This window comes from Eufriesea mexicana, unplaced genomic scaffold, assembly GCF_001483705.2.
Source record: "Eufriesea mexicana isolate 0111107269 unplaced genomic scaffold, ASM148370v2 scaffold863, whole genome shotgun sequence".
Lineage (NCBI taxonomy): Eukaryota > Metazoa > Arthropoda > Insecta > Hymenoptera > Apidae > Eufriesea > Eufriesea mexicana.
Window position 1 is genome coordinate 413,396 of NW_016909035.1, and position 20,607 is coordinate 434,002.

At 47.9% G+C, this 20,607-nt stretch overlaps 1 protein-coding gene across 1 annotated transcript in view; it reads right to left on the bottom strand.

Moving 5' to 3' along the window:
* Positions 1–20,607, bottom strand: part of LOC108547058 (uncharacterized) — a 28,268-nt gene that overhangs the window by 2,746 nt on the left and 4,915 nt on the right. The window contains exons 2-4 of the mRNA XM_017899404.1: positions 3,093–3,195; positions 1,724–1,954; positions 234–503 (exon numbers count right to left, since the gene is read on the bottom strand). Coding sequence (XP_017754893.1) covers positions 234–503; positions 1,724–1,954; positions 3,093–3,195 — 604 coding nt within the window. The remainder of the gene's footprint in view (positions 1–233; positions 504–1,723; positions 1,955–3,092; positions 3,196–20,607) is intronic.

A 20,607-nucleotide genomic window follows, 5' to 3' on the forward strand; every position in this document is an offset into this window, starting at 1 on the left:
ACATCTGCGCGAAGTATTTCGAGATAAAAATTAGGGAAAAATTACAGATATAAAAATACTATCCTAGAAAAATATTTATTCCTATTTTCATAACGAAAAAATTACTATAGAATTTTTTCTTCTCGCGAGCGAAAAAAATTCAGATAAATTTCAAAATTTGCCACTTATCTCGGAATCTCGATATCGGAAACTTAAATATTTCAAACGAGATTACGATTTTGAAAAGAACATACTTTGGAACCCAAAGCAGCCTCGTTCGCCAGGAGTACCGCCAATCCGCGCACCCTTCTGCCGGCACCCACGCTTCTCCTCGCCTCGGAAGTGGATTTCGCTTCCGGTCGCGGATGGTCGTGTTGTCCTTTGGCTTGGAAGAATATCGCGTGCTCGGTGTGCCGCCAGAAATGCGTCACGGGGTAACCGCAATGGCCACGACACGACAGTATCTCCAGTCGACCCGTGCATTGTCTATTCGGACAAGGCTTTCCCTGTTGCTTTTTCCTTGCCTGAAAATCGCCAAAAATTCATTTTACTACTCGCGGTACCAATTTACATCGTAAATCATTCTATTTACTTCGGAGACACAATTACTCTAACATCCAACGCGATAAAAATTTCCAAACACCGTTTCTCTGTAAAATGGACAAATTTTCACATCCTGTATACGCTTTGCAAAATTTATTTCGGATATTAGACATTATGGTTCCACGAAAATTTGATAATTGGATGAAAGAATAAATAGGGGGAAGCAGAGGGAAGTAATCACAAATTGCTCTAATCTCCAACGCGATAAAAATTTCCAAACACCATTTCTCTGCAAAATGGACAAATTTTCAAATCCTGTATACGTTTCGTAAAATTTATTTCGAATATTAGACATTACAATTCTTCGAAAGTTTGGTAATTGGGTGGAAGAATAAATAGAGGGAAGGAGTAGGAGGTAATCACAAATTGCACTAACATCCAAGGCGATAAAAATTTTCAAACATAATTTCTCTGTAAAATAGACATATTTTCTCTTCTACTTATCAAATGCTGTATACACTTTCTAAAATTTATGATGAATACTAGACATTTTGGTTCTTTAAAAATTTGGTAATTGGGTGGAAGAATAAATTAAGGGAAGGAAAGGAAATTTCGTCTATTACCTTGTCACAAATCGCACTAACATCCAACGCAATAAAAATTTCCAAACACCATTTCTTTGCAAAATGGACAAATTTTCAGATCCTGTATATGCTTTGTAAAATTTATTTCGGATATTAGACATTATGATTCCTCGAAAATTCGGTAATTGGATGAAAAAATAAATAGGGGGGAGCAGAGGGAGGTAATCACAAATTGCACTAACATTCAACGCGATAAAAATTTTCAAACACCATTTCTCTTAAAAATAGATAAATTTTCAGATCCTGTATACGGTTTGTAAAATTTATTTCGAATATTCGGCATTACAATTCTTCGAAAGTTTGGTAATTGGGTGGAAGAATAAATAGAGGGAAGTGGTGGGAGATAATCACAAATTGCACTAACATCCGACGCAATAAAAATTTCTAAACACAATTTCTCTGCAATATGAACAAATTTTCGTTCTTACGCGCCAAATCCTATATACGCTTTGTAAAATTTATTTCGGATATTAGACATTATGGTTCCTCGAAAATTCGGTAATTGGGTGGAAGAGTAGATAAAGAGAGGGAGAGGGAGGTTTCGTCGATTTTCTTACCTTATCACAAATCGCCGGTCGAAGGTGAACCCTTCCCCCGCCAGGTAGTATGCACTCTTGCGAGCAGACGAGCACTCCGAGGCAGGACTTCTTCAAGATGCTCACGTTGTGGTTGTTCGTGTTCCTCATAGCCCATCCGGACGCGTGTCTCCTGGCTTCCTCGCAGTCTGGTCCGTACACCCTTCTTACGTGTCCATCCGCCCATTCGCACCAGGGATCGTACTCCACCACCTGCGATCAGTCCAAAACGTTACTTCCCTATTTTCATACCACTCCTATAAGAAGAATAGAGAAGATGACTTAAATAATTGTCAAATAATTCTAATTCTCTTTGTCTGATCGTACTTTTACTCTCCTACGATATTCTCTCGCCTCTTAAATATATAAAACTGATCTCTGTCTTCAAGATTCTCGGCTTGCCCTTTTTAAACCTGGACCTACATTGTCTATCTGCAAACCTCGCTTCGTTTCAGACTCCGTGATCCTCAATCACGCCGCCTGATCGGTAATCGGAGCTCGAATATTCTTATATAACCCTGTCCTGGATCAACGATTTCTATAACTGTTAATTCGTCCACAAATTCGGAGATGAAAATTGAACACACCGATATTACCACAGAATTGTCAGATTAACACTTTGACTGCCACCGCGCATTTTGTATGTCACCCTCAGGGGACCACGATAGTATTTCTATTATTTTTACGATATAACCGACGAATTATCAAAAAATATAGCAAAAGAAGGAAAAAATAGTGCCAATTATTAATGTCTTCTAAATTTTCAAGAAATGGTTGCAATAAAGTAAATATAAATTGAAAAAATTAGTGTCGCCGGACACTGGTGCCCACCAGTACCTCACTGAGGAGGCAAGAGCCAATTACTGATAATCACTATGGCAGTCAACGTGTTATCCCTTTGCACTCGATGATTTTTTGGTTTAAGAAGAGTAGGAGTTCAAGAATTTTCTGGTATAAAGCTGACGATATTCTTCTGAGCAGTAAATAAGGAATCGTATAGTAATTAACACGTGGAACTACTTAATTCCGACATCTCGCACACCGTTACTTTGTCTTAAATTTGACATACTAATTTATCAAACTTCGAAATTTTATCAAATGGCGATTATAGGACGACTCTCGAGTGCAAAGAGTTAAAACTCGCGTGCTTGCTTCAAGATTCCTTGAAACACTGACCCATTTTGTCCGTCCATGCCCACTATAGCTAGCTCGTTGGTTTACGTTACGAAATTGGGGAAAATCGGCTATGGCGATCGAAATTCCCAGGTATCTGGATATCCCCCGTTAATGGGAATTACCAGAGAGAATAATGCGTAATTGTTTCATTAAACGAAAAGGGGGGAATAGTTACCCTTGGCACGTTCGAGTCGTTGATGTCCCATTCCTGGTGGGGATGCTGCTGTTGCTGGTTGCCGGCAACAGTCGCTGACATCGTCGGCGACCCAACGCGACTCCTGATCGGAACACACAACGATAAATACCACGATAAATCACCGAATCGAGGAATTATTAATATAAAAACGGAAATAAATAAATTACAAGCATACAGCCACCCCAGCAATCTTCGTATTACGTCAAACTACAAAATATCGATATCGATATCAAAGTGTGGCTCGGAAATGAATAATGCAGTTAGGAAACGTAAACGCAGTCGATAAATCACGGTGGATACTACTCGCGAGACAGCGTCGGAACGATCGATGTCTCGAGCCAGAGTAAATGGCGTTCCGTAGGAGTACGGTCGACCTTGAGATCCTCCGAAACCCGAATCTCGTTGCATCGGATCCGAGGACCAATTTAGGATTACGCAATCGCGGCGTAGCGAGAGGCAGGCAGCTTCGAGATAAAATCCCGATTTATGGCACGTAGCTGGCCGTAGCTCGCGCCATACTTATGGGAGCCCGTGGGTGGCCTGACAACGGGCACGTTCACCGGCTTTCCGGAATCCTTATATCCGTCGCGAGCGATTCCCGATCGCGGAGAAAAACATCGATCCTCGATGCACATGCGAATTCCACCAACCCTAAACGGCCATTTTCTTCCACCCTTTCCTCCTGATGGTCACTGAATCTCCGTTAAGCGGACGTTCACGAGCCTGTCAACTTTTTCCCATACGATTCTCTCGTTCCTCGTCCTCCAAAAGCTCGAGCAAGCTCTGACGAAACGCTACGAGGGTGAATTGATCGACTATGCTCATGTTCGTCGTTAGTCGATTAGGTTAGGTCATGAAAATTGAAATCAGATGGGATTCGCTAAGTAGCCGAGCGTTAGGAAATTAGAGAGCCGTCGAAACTGCTGAGTCGCTGGTTCAGGAACCCCGCGGTCAACGATTCTGCATAAATTCTCGAGTCTGCTAGTGTCAGGTCACGCAGCAGCTTCTGCCTTTCTCCCGGTGACATTAAAGTCCCCGGTTATGATCTGTGGAGGCATTAAGCTGCACCGAGACTCCGGGATGAGTCAATGTTTCCGCACTCTTCCCCTGCTTCCCCGTAATCGGGTTAATCCTCCCCTCCCAAAATTCGACGATCTGTAAGTTAACATCGGATGGCCCTAAGTCCAGGGAAGCTAGGTACCCCCCTAACCGCTGTCAATGAGAAAAATACACGAGACGAGTAGAAAATCCTACAAAACTCGATCGAAACTTGGTGTTAGACGTCAGACCATCCAATTTCCGATGACGTATTAAAATTCCCAATCCTCTCTCACGCGTCTCTCCGTCAGTGAACCCTCTCAAGCGCCTCGTACTACTCTTGACAGTCTCTAGAGATTCGTGCTTCTTCAGAGATCACCTGACCCGATTTTTCTCCGATTTGCGAGGGATTTCATGAATTGGTTATGGAATTGGTGCCCTGTGAAAGACGGAACTTCGCGTGGTTAACGTTCATTGAATCCGATCGGTTTATCGCGCGGCATATCCAAGCAGGTTACCCGGGACGCTGCGGCGTAAGTTATCGCGCGTTTCGAGGGAAAGCCGGAGGTTTGGATTTGACGCGAAACAGGCGTCGCTCGTACGAGAACGTTATAAATATCGGCGGCCAGGTGTCATTGACCATGAAGACAGCCGTAGAAGACGTTCGGCTCGCCTACGTCCTATCGGGACAACCTGCTATCTAAAGTTACAAACGGAGCCGTGGACGAGCCGGTGCACGTCGCTTTATTGAGATGTGACTACAACGTGTTCCTCACGCCGACTAGTTCCCCGTCGAGTGAAAGGAGAGTCAGTAATAAATTGATTGGAAAAGAATCGCGAGGAAGATAAGAGGATGCAGTCGGCGTAGCAATCGTAACACTCGGCCGAGGATTCTCTGCTAGAATTAATAACCTTCTCGGTATTTCGCGACTATAGCTCGACGATTACAGGGAACGAATTGGAAACCAAGTCGAAAAATACTCGCGATCGCGAATATTCTGCAACTGCTAGTCTCTCCGGTGAGCGATCGAGTTCGAGGGGCCCCTGAAGCGCGCGCGCGCGCGCCTCCTACGGTGTTTGTACAGGTTACGCGTTAGCTGCGTGCACACAAAGTTCCCGTGGGTTTTATCGAGTCGAGTCCGTACGCGGACGTTTACGATCCTCCGACACCTACTCTCGACGGGGCCTGTTCGCGCCTCACGTGGGTCCGCTTCCACTGGTCGCGAGGATCGCGCGGCGAATTTCGATCCGATTTCAACTTGGATCGGCGGTAAAGTCAGCTGGGCGATCGGATACACTTCGGTACGATGTTCGCGGTTATCGTCTCGTGATTTTATCGACGTCGTGGACGAAGATGCCCGTGGAATCGTGGATCCCACGGTGCCCCGTGTATCTCGGTTTCCTTTCGCTGCTGGACTCGAAGAAAATAAACTTGAATCGGCGAATGCACGGCGATGCAACAGTGGCAACAAAGTAGTCTGTTTGGGCCGGTCGTTTCGCGCGGAACAAAGCTACTTCGGGTGAACAAAAACATCGCTGTCATGGTCACGAAGGTTCCGATGCAGACCACAGCATCGAAGCGTAAAACCGCGACGATGCTTCTCGAAGGGATCACGGGCCTGCTCGAGACGTGGACTCGGGGCCCGGAGAGTGGCGTTTAATTCGCGGAGGAAGCGGCTACCTCGTTGAAAGCGAGGTTCGAACGAGCGCGAATTCGAGGCGATAATTTCACGCGTGCGTTTCGCCTGGTCGGCCGATCCGTTATCCCGCGAAGCGCAAAAGAGAAGTCGAGGAAGGCTGGCCCGGCACGCAAAGCGTTCGCCAGTACGTTACGTGGACGCGCCTCGCGTCCGGCGAGAAAAGCGAGAAGGGCCCGGGAGGAAGGGAGGGGGCCGAGCGAAAACGGAGAGCGAGGGAGAAGGAAGAGCGAGGCGGCCTAGGTGAATGATTGCCCGGATCGGTGATAAAGTCATCGCCTTTAGCACCGGCGTAAGATGATACATCGGCGGACGATGCTGCGTGGAGATTGTCCCGCGGTTCGAAGAGGCCTCGAGCCGGTGCCAGCCACGCACACACACACACACTCGCGGCTGCCGCGGGCCCCTCTCTATCGCGCTCTCTTCCTTTCCCTCCGGCTTTCTTTCTCTCTCTCTCTCTCTCTCTCGGCTCTCTTCTTCACCCTTTCTCCCGCCGAGAGGGAGGAAAAAGAATAAACGACGGAGAAGAGGGACCATATCCTCGTTCCGGTCGGTATGGGCGCCTTCAGAATTTCAGATATTAAGGCTGATACCGCGAGACCACTAAAATATCACGCGAGTGTCGCCGCGACGAGAGGCGAGATTTCTCTCTCCCTCGATGGGCCGCGCGACTAGTCCTCGGGGATCGTACCCCGAGATTACGTCTAAACGAGTTAATTCTCGCGGCTGGCGACTTCGATCACCGCCTCATCGCGTACGGAACCCTCCGACCGCGTGTACTGGTCATTACAGCCGAGGATTTGCAGTCGGTTCCGTGGCAACTTTCTTTCTCCCGATCCTGGTCCTAGGTTTACGAGCCGCGCGGGGTGCTTTACGAGACGCCACATTGGGCCCCTTTGTCCGCGCGCGCGGGAATGCGAAAGGAGGAATTGGGGGGGGGGGGGGGGGGGGTGGTGTGGATCACGCAGTGGGAATTTCTCCTCTCCTGTCGCGTGTCCTTCCGAGGGTATACACCCTCGTAGGCTTCGCGATTCCACCAATTATTCGCGTATCGTAGAGAAACGATGGAATTCGTCGGGATCCTCCGGTGAGGTTCGATCGATCGGCGTTTCGAGTCGCGTAGGCAGGACGCGGGATATTTACTCGGATTGTTACATAGCAGGGAAGCACTACGTATTCCGTTAGTCCTCGCTAACGGGAAAGACTTTTACTCGCCAGTCTCTGGACTCGCGTTTCCTCGCGCCGCGTTCGAATACCGATCCTTAAATCGGTGGATCGAGCAACTCCTTCTCGATAACTCGGTTCAAGGAACTGGACCACGATCGAATGGGATTGGAGAGGAACGAAAGTCGGCTAGATGGATGTTTATCCTAATTGATTCGTCGCCGCGCGCAATTAAGGTGAAACGAAGGCTTTATGAGGTTTCTCAATGGAAGGCCGGATTCGAGGCGACGACTGACCGGTTGATAAATAAAGGAAGATTAATTACGCGTCGGGTAATTGGCACGGCGTGGTTTTTCAGGGGGCACAATGTCAGCCCCCCACGTGTTTCTCTAAATTTGGAGCGCCTAAATTACGCTCGAATTCGCCGCTTCTCTTGCCCTCGTCCTCTTCCGCGTCGCCTTTCCTCTCGATTTACTCTCGAACGGGGCGCGCGCGGGGAATCGGCAAAAAACCTGACTTACAAAAATCCAGCTGGACCGGTTTTGTTTGGTTCTATCGCGTTTCATTGAGGTTCATCGAGTTTTATCGAGCCTTTTCTTCGTCCCCGCCTCCCTTAGCCGCTCCTCGCGCGCCCCGTCCTCGTGACAAACGCTCGCGGTTGCTCGCGGGACAAAGAAAAACGATCGAAAGTAAATCGCGGTGATGCAATTTTCGCTATCCCAGTTATCGTTGCTGTTCGTCAGCTTACAGAGGTGCTTTTTGTCCTTCCACTTTCCTCGCGACAAAATCTCGTGGCACGATCTAGCTGCGGGAGCGCTGATCTCTGTCAATCTTCTTGCTCGTGATGGTTCGCGAAGCGAGTCAAATTCGATCACGATCCAGCTTCAAGGTAGTTTACTTTGTTGCATTTCGCGGCATCTCGAGATGCCTCGAGAGCCATTGTCAAGTCGAATGCAACGAGTCCTGCGAGTTGACATGTCAAGTAATCGATATCCATAGCTGTGGGTATAGGAAAATACCGTGGATGGGATAATCTCTCAGAATAACTGTACCTGCTTTCTTAACGAGGAATGCTTAGGAGCAAGTGTCCTCCAGCTTTAGGTTTCGTTAGAATTGCCAAAAACACCAGATGTCGCTAGGAGCGTCTAGCAACACGGAGCGGGAGATTAGAACTCTCTGCCAAGGGGGTGTACCGGAGAGAAGATAATCGAAAGGGAGTTGAGCGAAGGGGTTGGCGAGAGGGATAGTCACCCTGAAGATGCGAGCATAATTAATACCTGGTAAACTGTCAGCTTCCATTCGGTCGCCAGCGAATAAAAGGACGAGCCTGGTTGAGAGGAGAGAGCGGAGACAGAGAGTGGGTTCAAAGAGTTCTTCACCGCTGTGGACAGGGAGAGGACGTTCTTGAGATTTGAGATAAAGGGAGATCGTTTTACCGGCGGACATTCGTTTAATCTGTCTTCGAGGTGTTGGACCGTGATCAATAGCCACGGGACACACGTAATCGGGCTTTTCACGAATAGTATTCGGAGCCTCGATCATCCCCCCGGAGCGTCGGGTAATTATAGATTTAATCGTCTTGGTGAACGAGGATCGGTTGTATCGTACTTGGTCGGACGTAATCGTTGGATGCTGGTTTTCGATGCGTCGGGTGTCGCGTATTTTTAAGCGCGATAACTTTCCAAGACTCGTCCGGGATGTCGGGGTGAGGGGGTAGGTCGGAGGAACGGTGGAAAACTGGAAACGGGGAATTTAATATTTAATTTATTGGGAATATTTATGAAGCGGCTGGTCAGAGTTTGCAGTAAAATTCGCGAGTGGCGGCCGTTAGATTTGCACGGTTCTGCGCTCGGTTTACGGCGCCCAGAACTGCGCATGTATGCGCCAGAGAGCTCTAGAATACCCATCGACCAATCGGGTCCCGTGATAACGCCCACACACCAATGAGAAACCCGCAGAACGCCCACTGATTAGATACTAGGGAAATCTCGCTGCTCGTCCAGGAAGAGAAATCGATGCTGAAATGGTCGCCACCTGCTCCGCACTTTTCGAATATATCGTTACTAGCTCGGCTCACTTTCGTCAGCCCTGCCCGAATTTCGATTAGTTCCTAAACTCTTTCCATTCGATTCGCGGTGGGGGAAGCCTGGAGACTTGGTAGGACCCTCGAGATTGCGAGAGGACAGAACTTCCACGAAAAATCAACGTGGAATTCATTTCCTAGGCGGAATACCGATGAAGGGAACCCTCTATTTCGTCTAGGGTCATCTATATTCCTATTCCTTTTTACTATCGTCACACGAGAATGCTTCCAGTTCAGAGCTACCCAGTCCGTTGTCTTTTGCAACGTGGTACCACTACCTAACCTCCATGTAGAAAGGAAAAAAGACGACGTGGAATACTTACAGTACCACCATAGTCGTAGCTGCTTGCCAGGTGACCACGCACCGGTACCAGGGTCTCGAGTATTCACAACAGTCCTCGATCTTCGGCTTTCGAGACACTTCACTGACTTCCAACCGAGGTTCCTCGTCAACCTATCACCCGGAACTAACTTCGTCCCTTCATCGTCTAAATCCCTGGGACACGCGGTCGAGTTCACTGATCCCGGGAGAACCGCAACCTCCGATCGCGAGGTTCCTCTCGCTCGAGGAACCGACGAATGTTGGATGATTGGTCGCGAATTTCGTCCAGGTGTAAGCGACTTTTTTTTTCCTACGCGTGAGATAGCACGTATCGATGCGTGCGACACGAAGTCGCTACGTGAACTGAGGCGCCTCCACTCGGGTGCGTACTAGCTGGAGCCAGCACGTTGCCGCTGGTGGATGGTGTGCACGTCGTGGTTAGTCCTGGCCGGCATGGAGAAACGCCTAGAGGAGTGGCCATGCCCGACCAATCGGCTGTGCTGGCTCACCGTGTGCCAGAGGGTGCCTAATTGTCGACAGCAACCCCTCTCGACCTGCCGAAGGATCGATCACCGTGCAACCACCACTCTCTCCGTCACACGGGCTTTATTGCTCGTGTTCCGGAATTGGGGCCCCCTCGGCCCTCGATTTCGGGCTATTGATGTTTTTCTCCCCGGTTTCGGCGCGACGCTAGCCGCGAAGCTTTTTGGTTGCCCGAGTCCGATGGAATAGGCGGTCCCAGATCGCTCGATAGCCGCTTTATTTGAGCTCGCCACCGCGCTCGTTCACGATTGCTTAATCGAGCTTTTATCGAAGCCAATCGAACCGGTGACGTTTCACTCGAGACAGGGTGCCGAGCGATTTTCCGCTCGCCTTAGGCACCTCTTCTGGATCCATCCACTCGCATGCTAGGGGTAGATTCGATACCGGTGATCGAAGAACAGCTCGAAATTGGTTGGAAAGTACTTTGACAGCGTCTAGGGGTAATCGCGAAAGATACTGTACTTTAATACACGCGAGAGGGCACCCTCGATGGATTTTGGGTCTGTTTAAAGATTTTGGGGAAGAATTGCCAAAAACACCAGATGTCGCTAGGAGCGTCTAGCAACACGGAGCGGGAGATTAGAACTCTCTGCCAAGGGGGTGTACCGGAGAGAAGATAATCGAAAGGGAGTTGAGCGAAGGGGTTGGCGAGAGGGATAGTCACCCTGAAGATGCGAGCATAATTAATACCTGGTAAACTGTCAGCTTCCATTCGGTCGCCAGCGAATAAAAGGACGAGCCTGGTTGAGAGGAGAGAGCGGAGACAGAGAGTGGGTTCAAAGAGTTCTTCACCGCTGTGGACAGGGAGAGGACGTTCTTGAGATTTGAGATAAAGGGAGATCGTTTTACCGGCGGACATTCGTTTAATCTGTCTTCGAGGTGTTGGACCGTGATCAATAGCCACGGGACACACGTAATCGGGCTTTTCACGAATAGTATTCGGAGCCTCGATCATCCCCCCGGAGCGTCGGGTAATTATAGATTTAATCGTCTTGGTGAACGAGGATCGGTTGTATCGTACTTGGTCGGACGTAATCGTTGGATGCTGGTTTTCGATGCGTCGGGTGTCGCGTATTTTTAAGCGCGATAACTTTCCAAGACTCGTCCGGGATGTCGGGGTGAGGGGGTAGGTCGGAGGAACGGTGGAAAACTGGAAACGGGGAATTTAATATTTAATTTATTGGGAATATTTATGAAGCGGCTGGTCAGAGTTTGCAGTAAAATTCGCGAGTGGCGGCCGTTAGATTTGCACGGTTCTGCGCTCGGTTTACGGCGCCCAGAACTGCGCATGTATGCGCCAGAGAGCTCTAGAATACCCATCGACCAATCGGGTCCCGTGATAACGCCCACACACCAATGAGAAACCCGCAGAACGCCCACTGATTAGATACTAGGGAAATCTCGCTGCTCGTCCAGGAAGAGAAATCGATGCTGAAATGGTCGCCACCTGCTCCGCACTTTTCGAATATATCGTTACTAGCTCGGCTCACTTTCGTCAGCCCTGCCCGAATTTCGATTAGTTCCTAAACTCTTTCCATTCGATTCGCGGTGGGGGAAGCCTGGAGACTTGGTAGGACCCTCGAGATTGCGAGAGGACAGAACTTCCACGAAAAATCAACGTGGAATTCATTTCCTAGGCGGAATACCGATGAAGGGAACCCTCTATTTCGTCTAGGGTCATCTATATTCCTATTCCTTTTTACTATCGTCACACGAGAATGCTTCCAGTTCAGAGCTACCCAGTCCGTTGTCTTTTGCAACGTGGTACCACTACCTAACCTCCATGTAGAAAGGAAAAAAGACGACGTGGAATACTTACAGTACCACCATAGTCGTAGCTGCTTGCCAGGTGACCACGCACCGGTACCAGGGTCTCGAGTATTCACAACAGTCCTCGATCTTCGGCTTTCGAGACACTTCACTGACTTCCAACCGAGGTTCCTCGTCAACCTATCACCCGGAACTAACTTCGTCCCTTCATCGTCTAAATCCCTGGGACACGCGGTCGAGTTCACTGATCCCGGGAGAACCGCAACCTCCGATCGCGAGGTTCCTCTCGCTCGAGGAACCGACGAATGTTGGATGATTGGTCGCGAATTTCGTCCAGGTGTAAGCGACTTTTTTTTTCCTACGCGTGAGATAGCACGTATCGATGCGTGCGACACGAAGTCGCTACGTGAACTGAGGCGCCTCCACTCGGGTGCGTACTAGCTGGAGCCAGCACGTTGCCGCTGGTGGATGGTGTGCACGTCGTGGTTAGTCCTGGCCGGCATGGAGAAACGCCTAGAGGAGTGGCCATGCCCGACCAATCGGCTGTGCTGGCTCACCGTGTGCCAGAGGGTGCCTAATTGTCGACAGCAACCCCTCTCGACCTGCCGAAGGATCGATCACCGTGCAACCACCACTCTCTCCGTCACACGGGCTTTATTGCTCGTGTTCCGGAATTGGGGCCCCCTCGGCCCTCGATTTCGGGCTATTGATGTTTTTCTCCCCGGTTTCGGCGCGACGCTAGCCGCGAAGCTTTTTGGTTGCCCGAGTCCGATGGAATAGGCGGTCCCAGATCGCTCGATAGCCGCTTTATTTGAGCTCGCCACCGCGCTCGTTCACGATTGCTTAATCGAGCTTTTATCGAAGCCAATCGAACCGGTGACGTTTCACTCGAGACAGGGTGCCGAGCGATTTTCCGCTCGCCTTAGGCACCTCTTCTGGATCCATCCACTCGCATGCTAGGGGTAGATTCGATACCGGTGATCGAAGAACAGCTCGAAATTGGTTGGAAAGTACTTTGACAGCGTCTAGGGGTAATCGCGAAAGATACTGTACTTTAATACACGCGAGAGGGCACCCTCGATGGATTTTGGGTCTGTTTAAAGATTTTGGGGATGCGGACGAAGCGTCTCGCGGCTAAAGGTGACGGGGATTATCAGGCAGAGGTATAGGAGACACTGGGCTTACAGCGCGATTGCACGGAACCGTAGGTCGCAACGAGCTCGCAATCAGCTGGTTCCGTGGCGCTTTAAGGGGGTGTCCCTCGTAGGATCCTCCTACTTCCTACCTTCTCCATCCCTTTGCCTCCGACCCCAGGTACCCGCATCCAAGACAACGGCCCGTTACGCTTCGATCGAACCTGAACCCACGACGCAAACATATCTGCCGAGGTGAGCGCGTCCTCGGAATTGAAGAGTTGCCGCGATTCCCACCTAAGCGGAGGACGCAGTTGGGTCGCTTAATAATTCTCGGCTCGTTTCGTCTCTCACTGCGAATAATTAGACGTCGTTACAATTACTTGCAAACCGAACCGAAGGTCTCTGTTAGATTTCCAACGGTGTGCTCGAGCTGTCCTTCAGTTTTAAATTCAAGTATCCTAGGGAAATTCTATCGAAGACTTCCGAGTCGTGTCAACTTCTGTCAACTTCTGTCAACTTCGATCGCGATACGATCTACGCGGTGGATCCTTAATTCGTGGATCCTTGTCAGCCAGGCCTAACGGCGCGTTTCCACAGTCTAACCGCACGTGCGATTCCTAGCGTCGGCACGTGTGTTCGCGATAACTCCACTTCCTACCACGTGTTCACAGGTGTGCCTAACACGGCCCTTAATTAGTCGCGAGACGCTTCCTTGCTCGAATCAATACCAGAGAAACTGTTTCGAAAAAAGGCGAAGGGATAGTCGGTCAAAGAGCAGGGACTCCGTTGTACCGGCTGATGGCTCTCTCACCCCTTCCCTGCGCTCTGAGAACTTTAAATACCTCCACGGGGTGGGGTCGACGGTGTCAAGGGGTTGAACAGAGAACAGGATCCCGGGGTAGAAAGGACGTAGACAAATTTCCTTGCACGAGAAGGAAGATCGTGAAACAATATCCTCTATTTAGTCACACTAGAAGGACCTAAAACGAAAAAAGCAATTATCAGGAAAGCAAGTTAAAATTTAAAGATTGTAGAAGCAAAATCAGCATCGGTGGATAGACAACGATCACTTGGAGATTAATTTGGTCGAAAAATAGCAGTCGCTTATGAACCAGCGCGAAAAGAAGGATTCTCGGTTAGGGGTTGAAAGAAGGAAGCGCGAAAAGGATGACGGGAGAAGCAGCGAGCTGAAGAGAAAGACAGAACGCGAGAGAGAAGGACGGACAGACGGGAGGGGCGGAGAAGGCAGAGTTCGGGTCTGTTTAAACACAGAGGGTGTGCAATCAGGAGTGTTTGCTGGGCCACGAGCGAGCGAGCGAGCGAGCAAGCGAGCGGATCAAAGGATAAACGCGGATGGGGTGGGTGGCCGGCTGATAGCGCTCTGATTTGATTGTTGGCCACGGCTATTGTCCCCGACACTGGCCTATTGTACTTGTTCCCGTGTCGGTACAGGCTCGGTACTTGCACACAGGTAGCAGGGCACGGCTGGAAGTACGCTTCTGTCTGTGACACTATCTCTTTGCTGGTCGCCATTCCGTTTCCGAGCTGGCGAACCTCGATACCGCGCGGCAGCCGACAATTATTGCGGAAATATCGCGAAAAAATTGCGCCAACCCCCATTCTCGCCCGGGCTTTTCCGCCGATTTTCCGGCCCCCTTTTCTCCCTCCCTTCCTCATAGTCTCCGGCGAGGTGTCTCGTATTTTTATGGCTTCTCGGTGAGCGAGTTTTGCCGCGATTTCTATCGACAGGCCCCTTCCCAGCGTGGTGTGATCCTACCTTTTTGCAACCACGATCCCGATATATTCGCGTTTGATAAAACGCTGCCTACGGGATTAATCCGAGGGAACGATCGTCACGGTATCTGGTCCCGTTCCCGAGCTCTCGACTATCGCGTTTATTTCGTGCAACGCGAGACGCGGAAAATGTTAGAACAGTGGACGTGACTCGTGTACCGGTTGCAGGACGAATTTTCGGCGTTCAGTGTGCATCTGTCGTGCATTTGCATAGAATGCACGTCGCGTGCCATTAACAGTAGCGCACTCGAGGTGGCTCATCGCGTTTAAATATTCCATCACCTGCCACCCACGTGCAGAGCCTAGAACCAGGACGAAACTGTTCCGTTTTCAGTGTATTCATTCATGACATGTCTAACTTTCAGCGTTCGCGATGAACGCTTTTGGAGTTTGTTACGAATTAAAGAGATCCCAGCATGAGACGAATTCGTTCGGATCGAGTCGGAATTAATTCGTTCGCCATTTTCCTGTCACGTTTCACCGCGGAGAGTGCAGGATGATGACAGAGAATGGAATGTTTGCTCGTGGAGTGACGCAGCTTTCGAATCGGGAAAGCCCTTACCTGGATAGGAGGCAGATGAGGCAAGAGCGTGTCAGAACATTGGTAACCCACTCGCATCTCTCGGCTCGTGCCGGCTGCTTCCGGTTTTTCAAAGCGGCGCTGCCTTCTGGGACAGAGATCCGATCTGATGTGAACTTTGTAATTCACTCAGCGCGAGTCGCGTCATCTTTACAGATTATCGAGGGCCTAGGACGTGTCAAAAGATTCGCTTTGTCCCCGTATCGTAAGTACCATCTCCGGTGATCCGCCGATATTTTCCTCAAACATAATCGCTCCCTATGCCTACTCGGCATCGAGTAATCGTATTGTAATTGCGTAACCGTTTGTTTAAGAATTTTTATATTTTTCTGTCAATCCTTTCTGCGTGTCGCGTGGGTTAATTCTTTGTCGATCGCGTTGATCAGGTTGCTCACGCGCGTGGAAGCCATTGTGCTTCGCGTTTAACCGAATTTACCCCGGAAAACACGCCCTCTAAATCAAGGGTTCGTTCGCAGAAAAAACTACCCTTCGAGATATGTCCCTGGGGTGTTGTGACATATGCTTCTAGGCAGCTTATAACGATGGGATTTTCTGCGTGGAGAGCAGCAGTCTTTGGAGGCTGGCGACGAAAGGGGGAAGAATTACATCAATTAAAATACGATCGTTCGAAAATACTTTGAAAAATTTCGAAAATTTCTTTCATTTTAACCCTTTCACTGTCACGCCGAAGTCACGTGTTTCGCTCAGAGCGCTACGGGGAGTATTTTTATTATTCAAAGCATATAATGGCAAAAATTATGATAAATTGGTGATAGAAGACAACGTTCTTATCCAATGGAGCGTTTATCTTATTGGCGGTCATGGGTGAACACTGTGTGACGTCTTGGTAACGGTTGACAGTCAACTGACTGTCAATTTTCATGCAATTTTTAGAATTGTAAGTAGTTCAAGCGCTTCGGTCACAAATGACCACCGTGGCGTCAAAGGAGGAATCGTGACCTGTCATATGTGACCAACGTGACTGTCAAAGTGTCAAAGAATAGAATTAAATTATTTAATAATAAAGAATACTAAAAGGGAATCTTCATTTATATTATCAAAAGTGCCTCGAATAAAGATGGTTCCCTCGCGTAATTACGATTGCCAGGTAATAAAATCGGCCGATTCTCCCCGGTTCACACGGTTTGTACCTGCGCTGCGCTTTCCGATTCTCTCACATTCATTAAACACTCGGGATCTTATCTGTTATCGACAGCAACACGACTCTCGCATCCCATCAAGAGCATCGTGGCAACTTTGTAACTAGCGAGGAAAACGAGGGAGCAATCGATGGCAGTCGATTAATATCGCCTCCCCGATCACGTGTCGAATCATTTTCGTGGGGTTTCCATCCATCCACTACGTCGTCCAACTAAATGCTTCAATTTTTTCTCTTCAACCCCCGTCACCTCGGTAACCCAAGAATATTCTTCTTCGTATTTCACGTACCACAAATTTGAAATCCTTTTCAAATCTTCCCTGCCAAAATTATTCAAGTCTGCAGTTTTACATGAAAATACGAAAAAATTCTGTCATTAATAAAAATTCCTAAAGAATGTCACAGGAAAAAATTCGTCTTCTCTCAAGGACCTAAAGAGCTATTGGGATTGAAAGAAAATTTCACGTGCAATTTCAATTTCGTATTTCACAAATTCGTATTATCACAAATTTGAAATCCTTTTTAAATCCCTCCCTGTCAAAATTATTCAGTCTATAATTTTACTCGAAAATAGATAAAATTCTGTCATTAATAAAAATTCATAGGGAATAACACAGGAAATAATTTGTCTCCTTTGAAGAACCCAAGTGCCATAAGGATTAGAGGACAATTTCGAGTGCAATTTCAATTTCGTATTTCACGTAACACAAATTCGAAATCCTTTTTAAATCCCTCCCTGTCAAAATTATTCAGTCTATAATTTTACTCGAAAATAGATAAAATTCTGTCATTAATAAAAATTCATAGGGAATAACACAGGGAATAATTTGTCTCCTTTGAAGAACCCAAGTGCCATAAAGATTAGAGGACAATTTCGAGTGCTATTTCAATTTTGTATTTCACGTACCACAAATTTGAAATGCTTTTTAATTCTTCCCTGCCAAAATTATTCACGTCTATAGTTTTACACAAAAATACAAAAAATTCTGTCATTAATAAATTTAATGAGGAATGACACAGGAAAAAATTCGTCTTCTCTCAAGGACTTAAAGTGCCATAAGGATTGAAAGAAAATTTCACGTGCAATTTCAACTTCGTATTTCACAAATTCGTATCATCGCAAATTTGAAATCCTTTTAAAATTCCTCCCTGCCAAAATTATTCAGTCTGTAATTTTACTCGAAAATAGATAAAATTCTGTCATTAATAAAAATTCATAAGGAATGACAGGAAAAAAAATCGTCTCCTTTCAAGGACCTAAGTGCCATAAGGGTTAAAGGACAATTTTGAGTGCTATTTCAATTTCGTACTTCATGTACCACAAATTTGAAATGTTTTTTAATCCTTCCCTGCCAAAATTATGCACGTCTGTAGTTTTACACAAAAATACAAAAAATTCTGTCATTAATAAAAATTCATAAGGAATGACGGGAACAAAATTCGTCTTCTTTCAAGGACCTAAGTGCCATAAGGATTAAAGTACAATTTCGCGTGGCATTTCAACTTTTCTCAGCTTCCACGAAGGAATTAGGTAATTCTCTGTTAATCCTGTTCCGTTCACTCGTGGTTCACTCCTAGTTGTTTATACTTCCTGCCAGTTCTGGCTGACCGAAGCACAGATCCCAGCGTCCCTTACGACACGAAGATCCTTGCCCTATCCACGAAGATTTAAGTGGTTCACGTCTTTCTTTGCCTGCCCCCTGTTTGAGGAACCCCCGAAAGTTTCATTGTGCGCCAATTGAAGCTCGTTTAAGCGGGGGGTGGTGGCTAAATTGATTTAAATTGGCCTGGCCGCGGAGCAGCGAGGGGAGCGAAGGAAAAAATGTTCTTCCCTATCGCGGCGTGGAATCTTTCCACGATACGGGAGCATTTATACTCTCCTTACCTGACTTCGTTCGTCTCCACCGCGGGTCACCATTATAAATTTTTTCGATGAATTTCGTGGCGTCCCATTAGGGCACCCGTATGCTCTCAGCTGCGAATTCACCAGATAGGCGTGCACAAGTTGTTGCACCTATATGTCCATTTATGACTTATCGCGTTCCGGGATCGACGACATTTCCAGTCGAATCCTTTTCTCCCTCTGTCCCTCCCCCCTCTACCCTCCGCGCTTTTTATGCCATCCCTTTCATCCCGTTTTCCACTGGCCGGTGAATCGGGACGTCTCTGGACGTCATCTCGGGGACAAAGTGATCGAACGGTTTCTCGAACGCTGGCTTATTAGCCTCTATGGTGAAAGTGTCTGATCGTCGGGAATCGACCATGCAGAAGGAATTTGTATTCTTCTGTATCTCACTTCTTGGAAGCACTTTCCGAGCTTTCCACTTAATCGTTTTCCATCTCAGCCGAGTTTCAGTTCCGGGGAATTTGTCTCAATTTAACGTACGAGAAGATCCCACCCTTGGGGACTCTAGAGATTCCCTAAATTCTACTTTTCCGTCGTTCTTTAGATTATTGGATTAATTATCACCGTTATAATATCGTTTCAATGATAATACACGCAGGCAACTCTTAGGGAAGTTTATACCGATGAGTAACCCTCTGCTGGGACACGTGATCTACACTTTTTTGAAACTTTGTCATGCCGGGTCATCGACTAGAAATATCGTCAACGGGGAACAAAAGGCTGTTGGATGGAGTACGTTTATTCGTACTCGTTAAAATGTCGTTGCTTCCGACGTTTTGTTCGAACACACGCGACCATTTTTTCGACCGGCAGCGCGTAGGGGTTCGAGCCGTTTAGGATATGATCCGCCTGCATAAATTAAATTTGCCCGCCATTTAGGCCTCCCGACGTCCCGTCGTGAAGATCCTCCAGCCTCGGTGCTTGGCACGCGTGGACGATATAAATTTTGCAATTTTTAAAAACTGACCCCAATCACACCCTTCTTTAATAAATTCGTCCCGACTTATTACATCTCGTCCGCCATCTTTTAGAATTGCTTCTTCGCTACGACGTGGTTTGTGGAATATTTTCCGCGTTCGAATGGAGGAAATACTTTATAATGAGATCTTGCGGTATGGGAATCAATGTCGCGCCCTAAATGTCTGGACGCATCTTTTATTTGTACTCCATAAATCCCTGTAACTCGATACGCCGGGTATCGTGAAGGGGTTATCAACAAATGTGTTCAAACATATAGGGTGTCACCAGACGCGAAAAGGGGCCCGGTCTAAGACCGACCAACCCCTTGTGTCAATAATCAACCCTGTAATCCTTTCGGCACGAGGGATCCTCCTGATGCGCTTATGACCGTTGAGAATCGCTTTGAAAATGACTTCTTAATTCACGCTACGTCATCTCGCTCCCGAGAAATGAAAAATTCAAAAACATCCCTTAAAAATCCCCGAAGAAGACCAAATCTCTAACCAAAGTGCCTCTTCAACCTCTCCCACCGGAATAATCTCTAAAAATATCGAATAAGAATAATTTAAATCGCAGAAACTTCTGGGAAATGAAATATTCTTCTGGTACAGAGCTAGAAGATAGGAAAAGCGTGTCAAAAATGGAGCACAACTTCCGCATTCGCGACAATAGCCCTTAACAAGCATTCCCGTGATGGATCAGCGGCGTTCTTTCTCCGATCGACAGGCACGCGTGCCGCCACAAAAGGCAGCACAAAGATTCCGCGAAACGCTCGAAATCCTCTTGACATCGGCGAAGATCGATCCGGAAGCTACGCGTTTCGCCCACGCGTCAGCCATCTCGAGTCCGATCGCGTGAAAGCGGCCACTTTGTGTGAAGCGATGGCCGTGAAAGGTGGAACGTTCGGATCGTCGTACTCGTACATCATCGTGGGTGGAAAACTGTTGGAAAACTGTTTGCCAGCGTTGAAGAGATTTTCGCGAAGTCACGGGAAAGCGCCCTCCGGGGCAGCTTCCTCTCGATTGTTGCTCGGCACGCGCCCCTAAGCGCGAACGGGAGCGCCTATGGCTGCTGAATGGCCGATCAGAGTCTATTAAAGTAAAATGATTATCCGGCGCACTGACAGACCGAGAATTCGACAGTGAAGAGGGAGACGATGCTCTTCGGTAATTCTATATGGGAGTCTGGTACGGGTTCTGGGACAGCATATGGGGTGGTTACCTAGACGTCCTAATAAGTCCATAATGGGACTCACGGGCCTGGATTCGATCCTGATTTTCTGTTGCTCGTCCGAATGATTCAAAAGGGACCTCGATGCATTCTTTCGACGTATTCTTCCGAT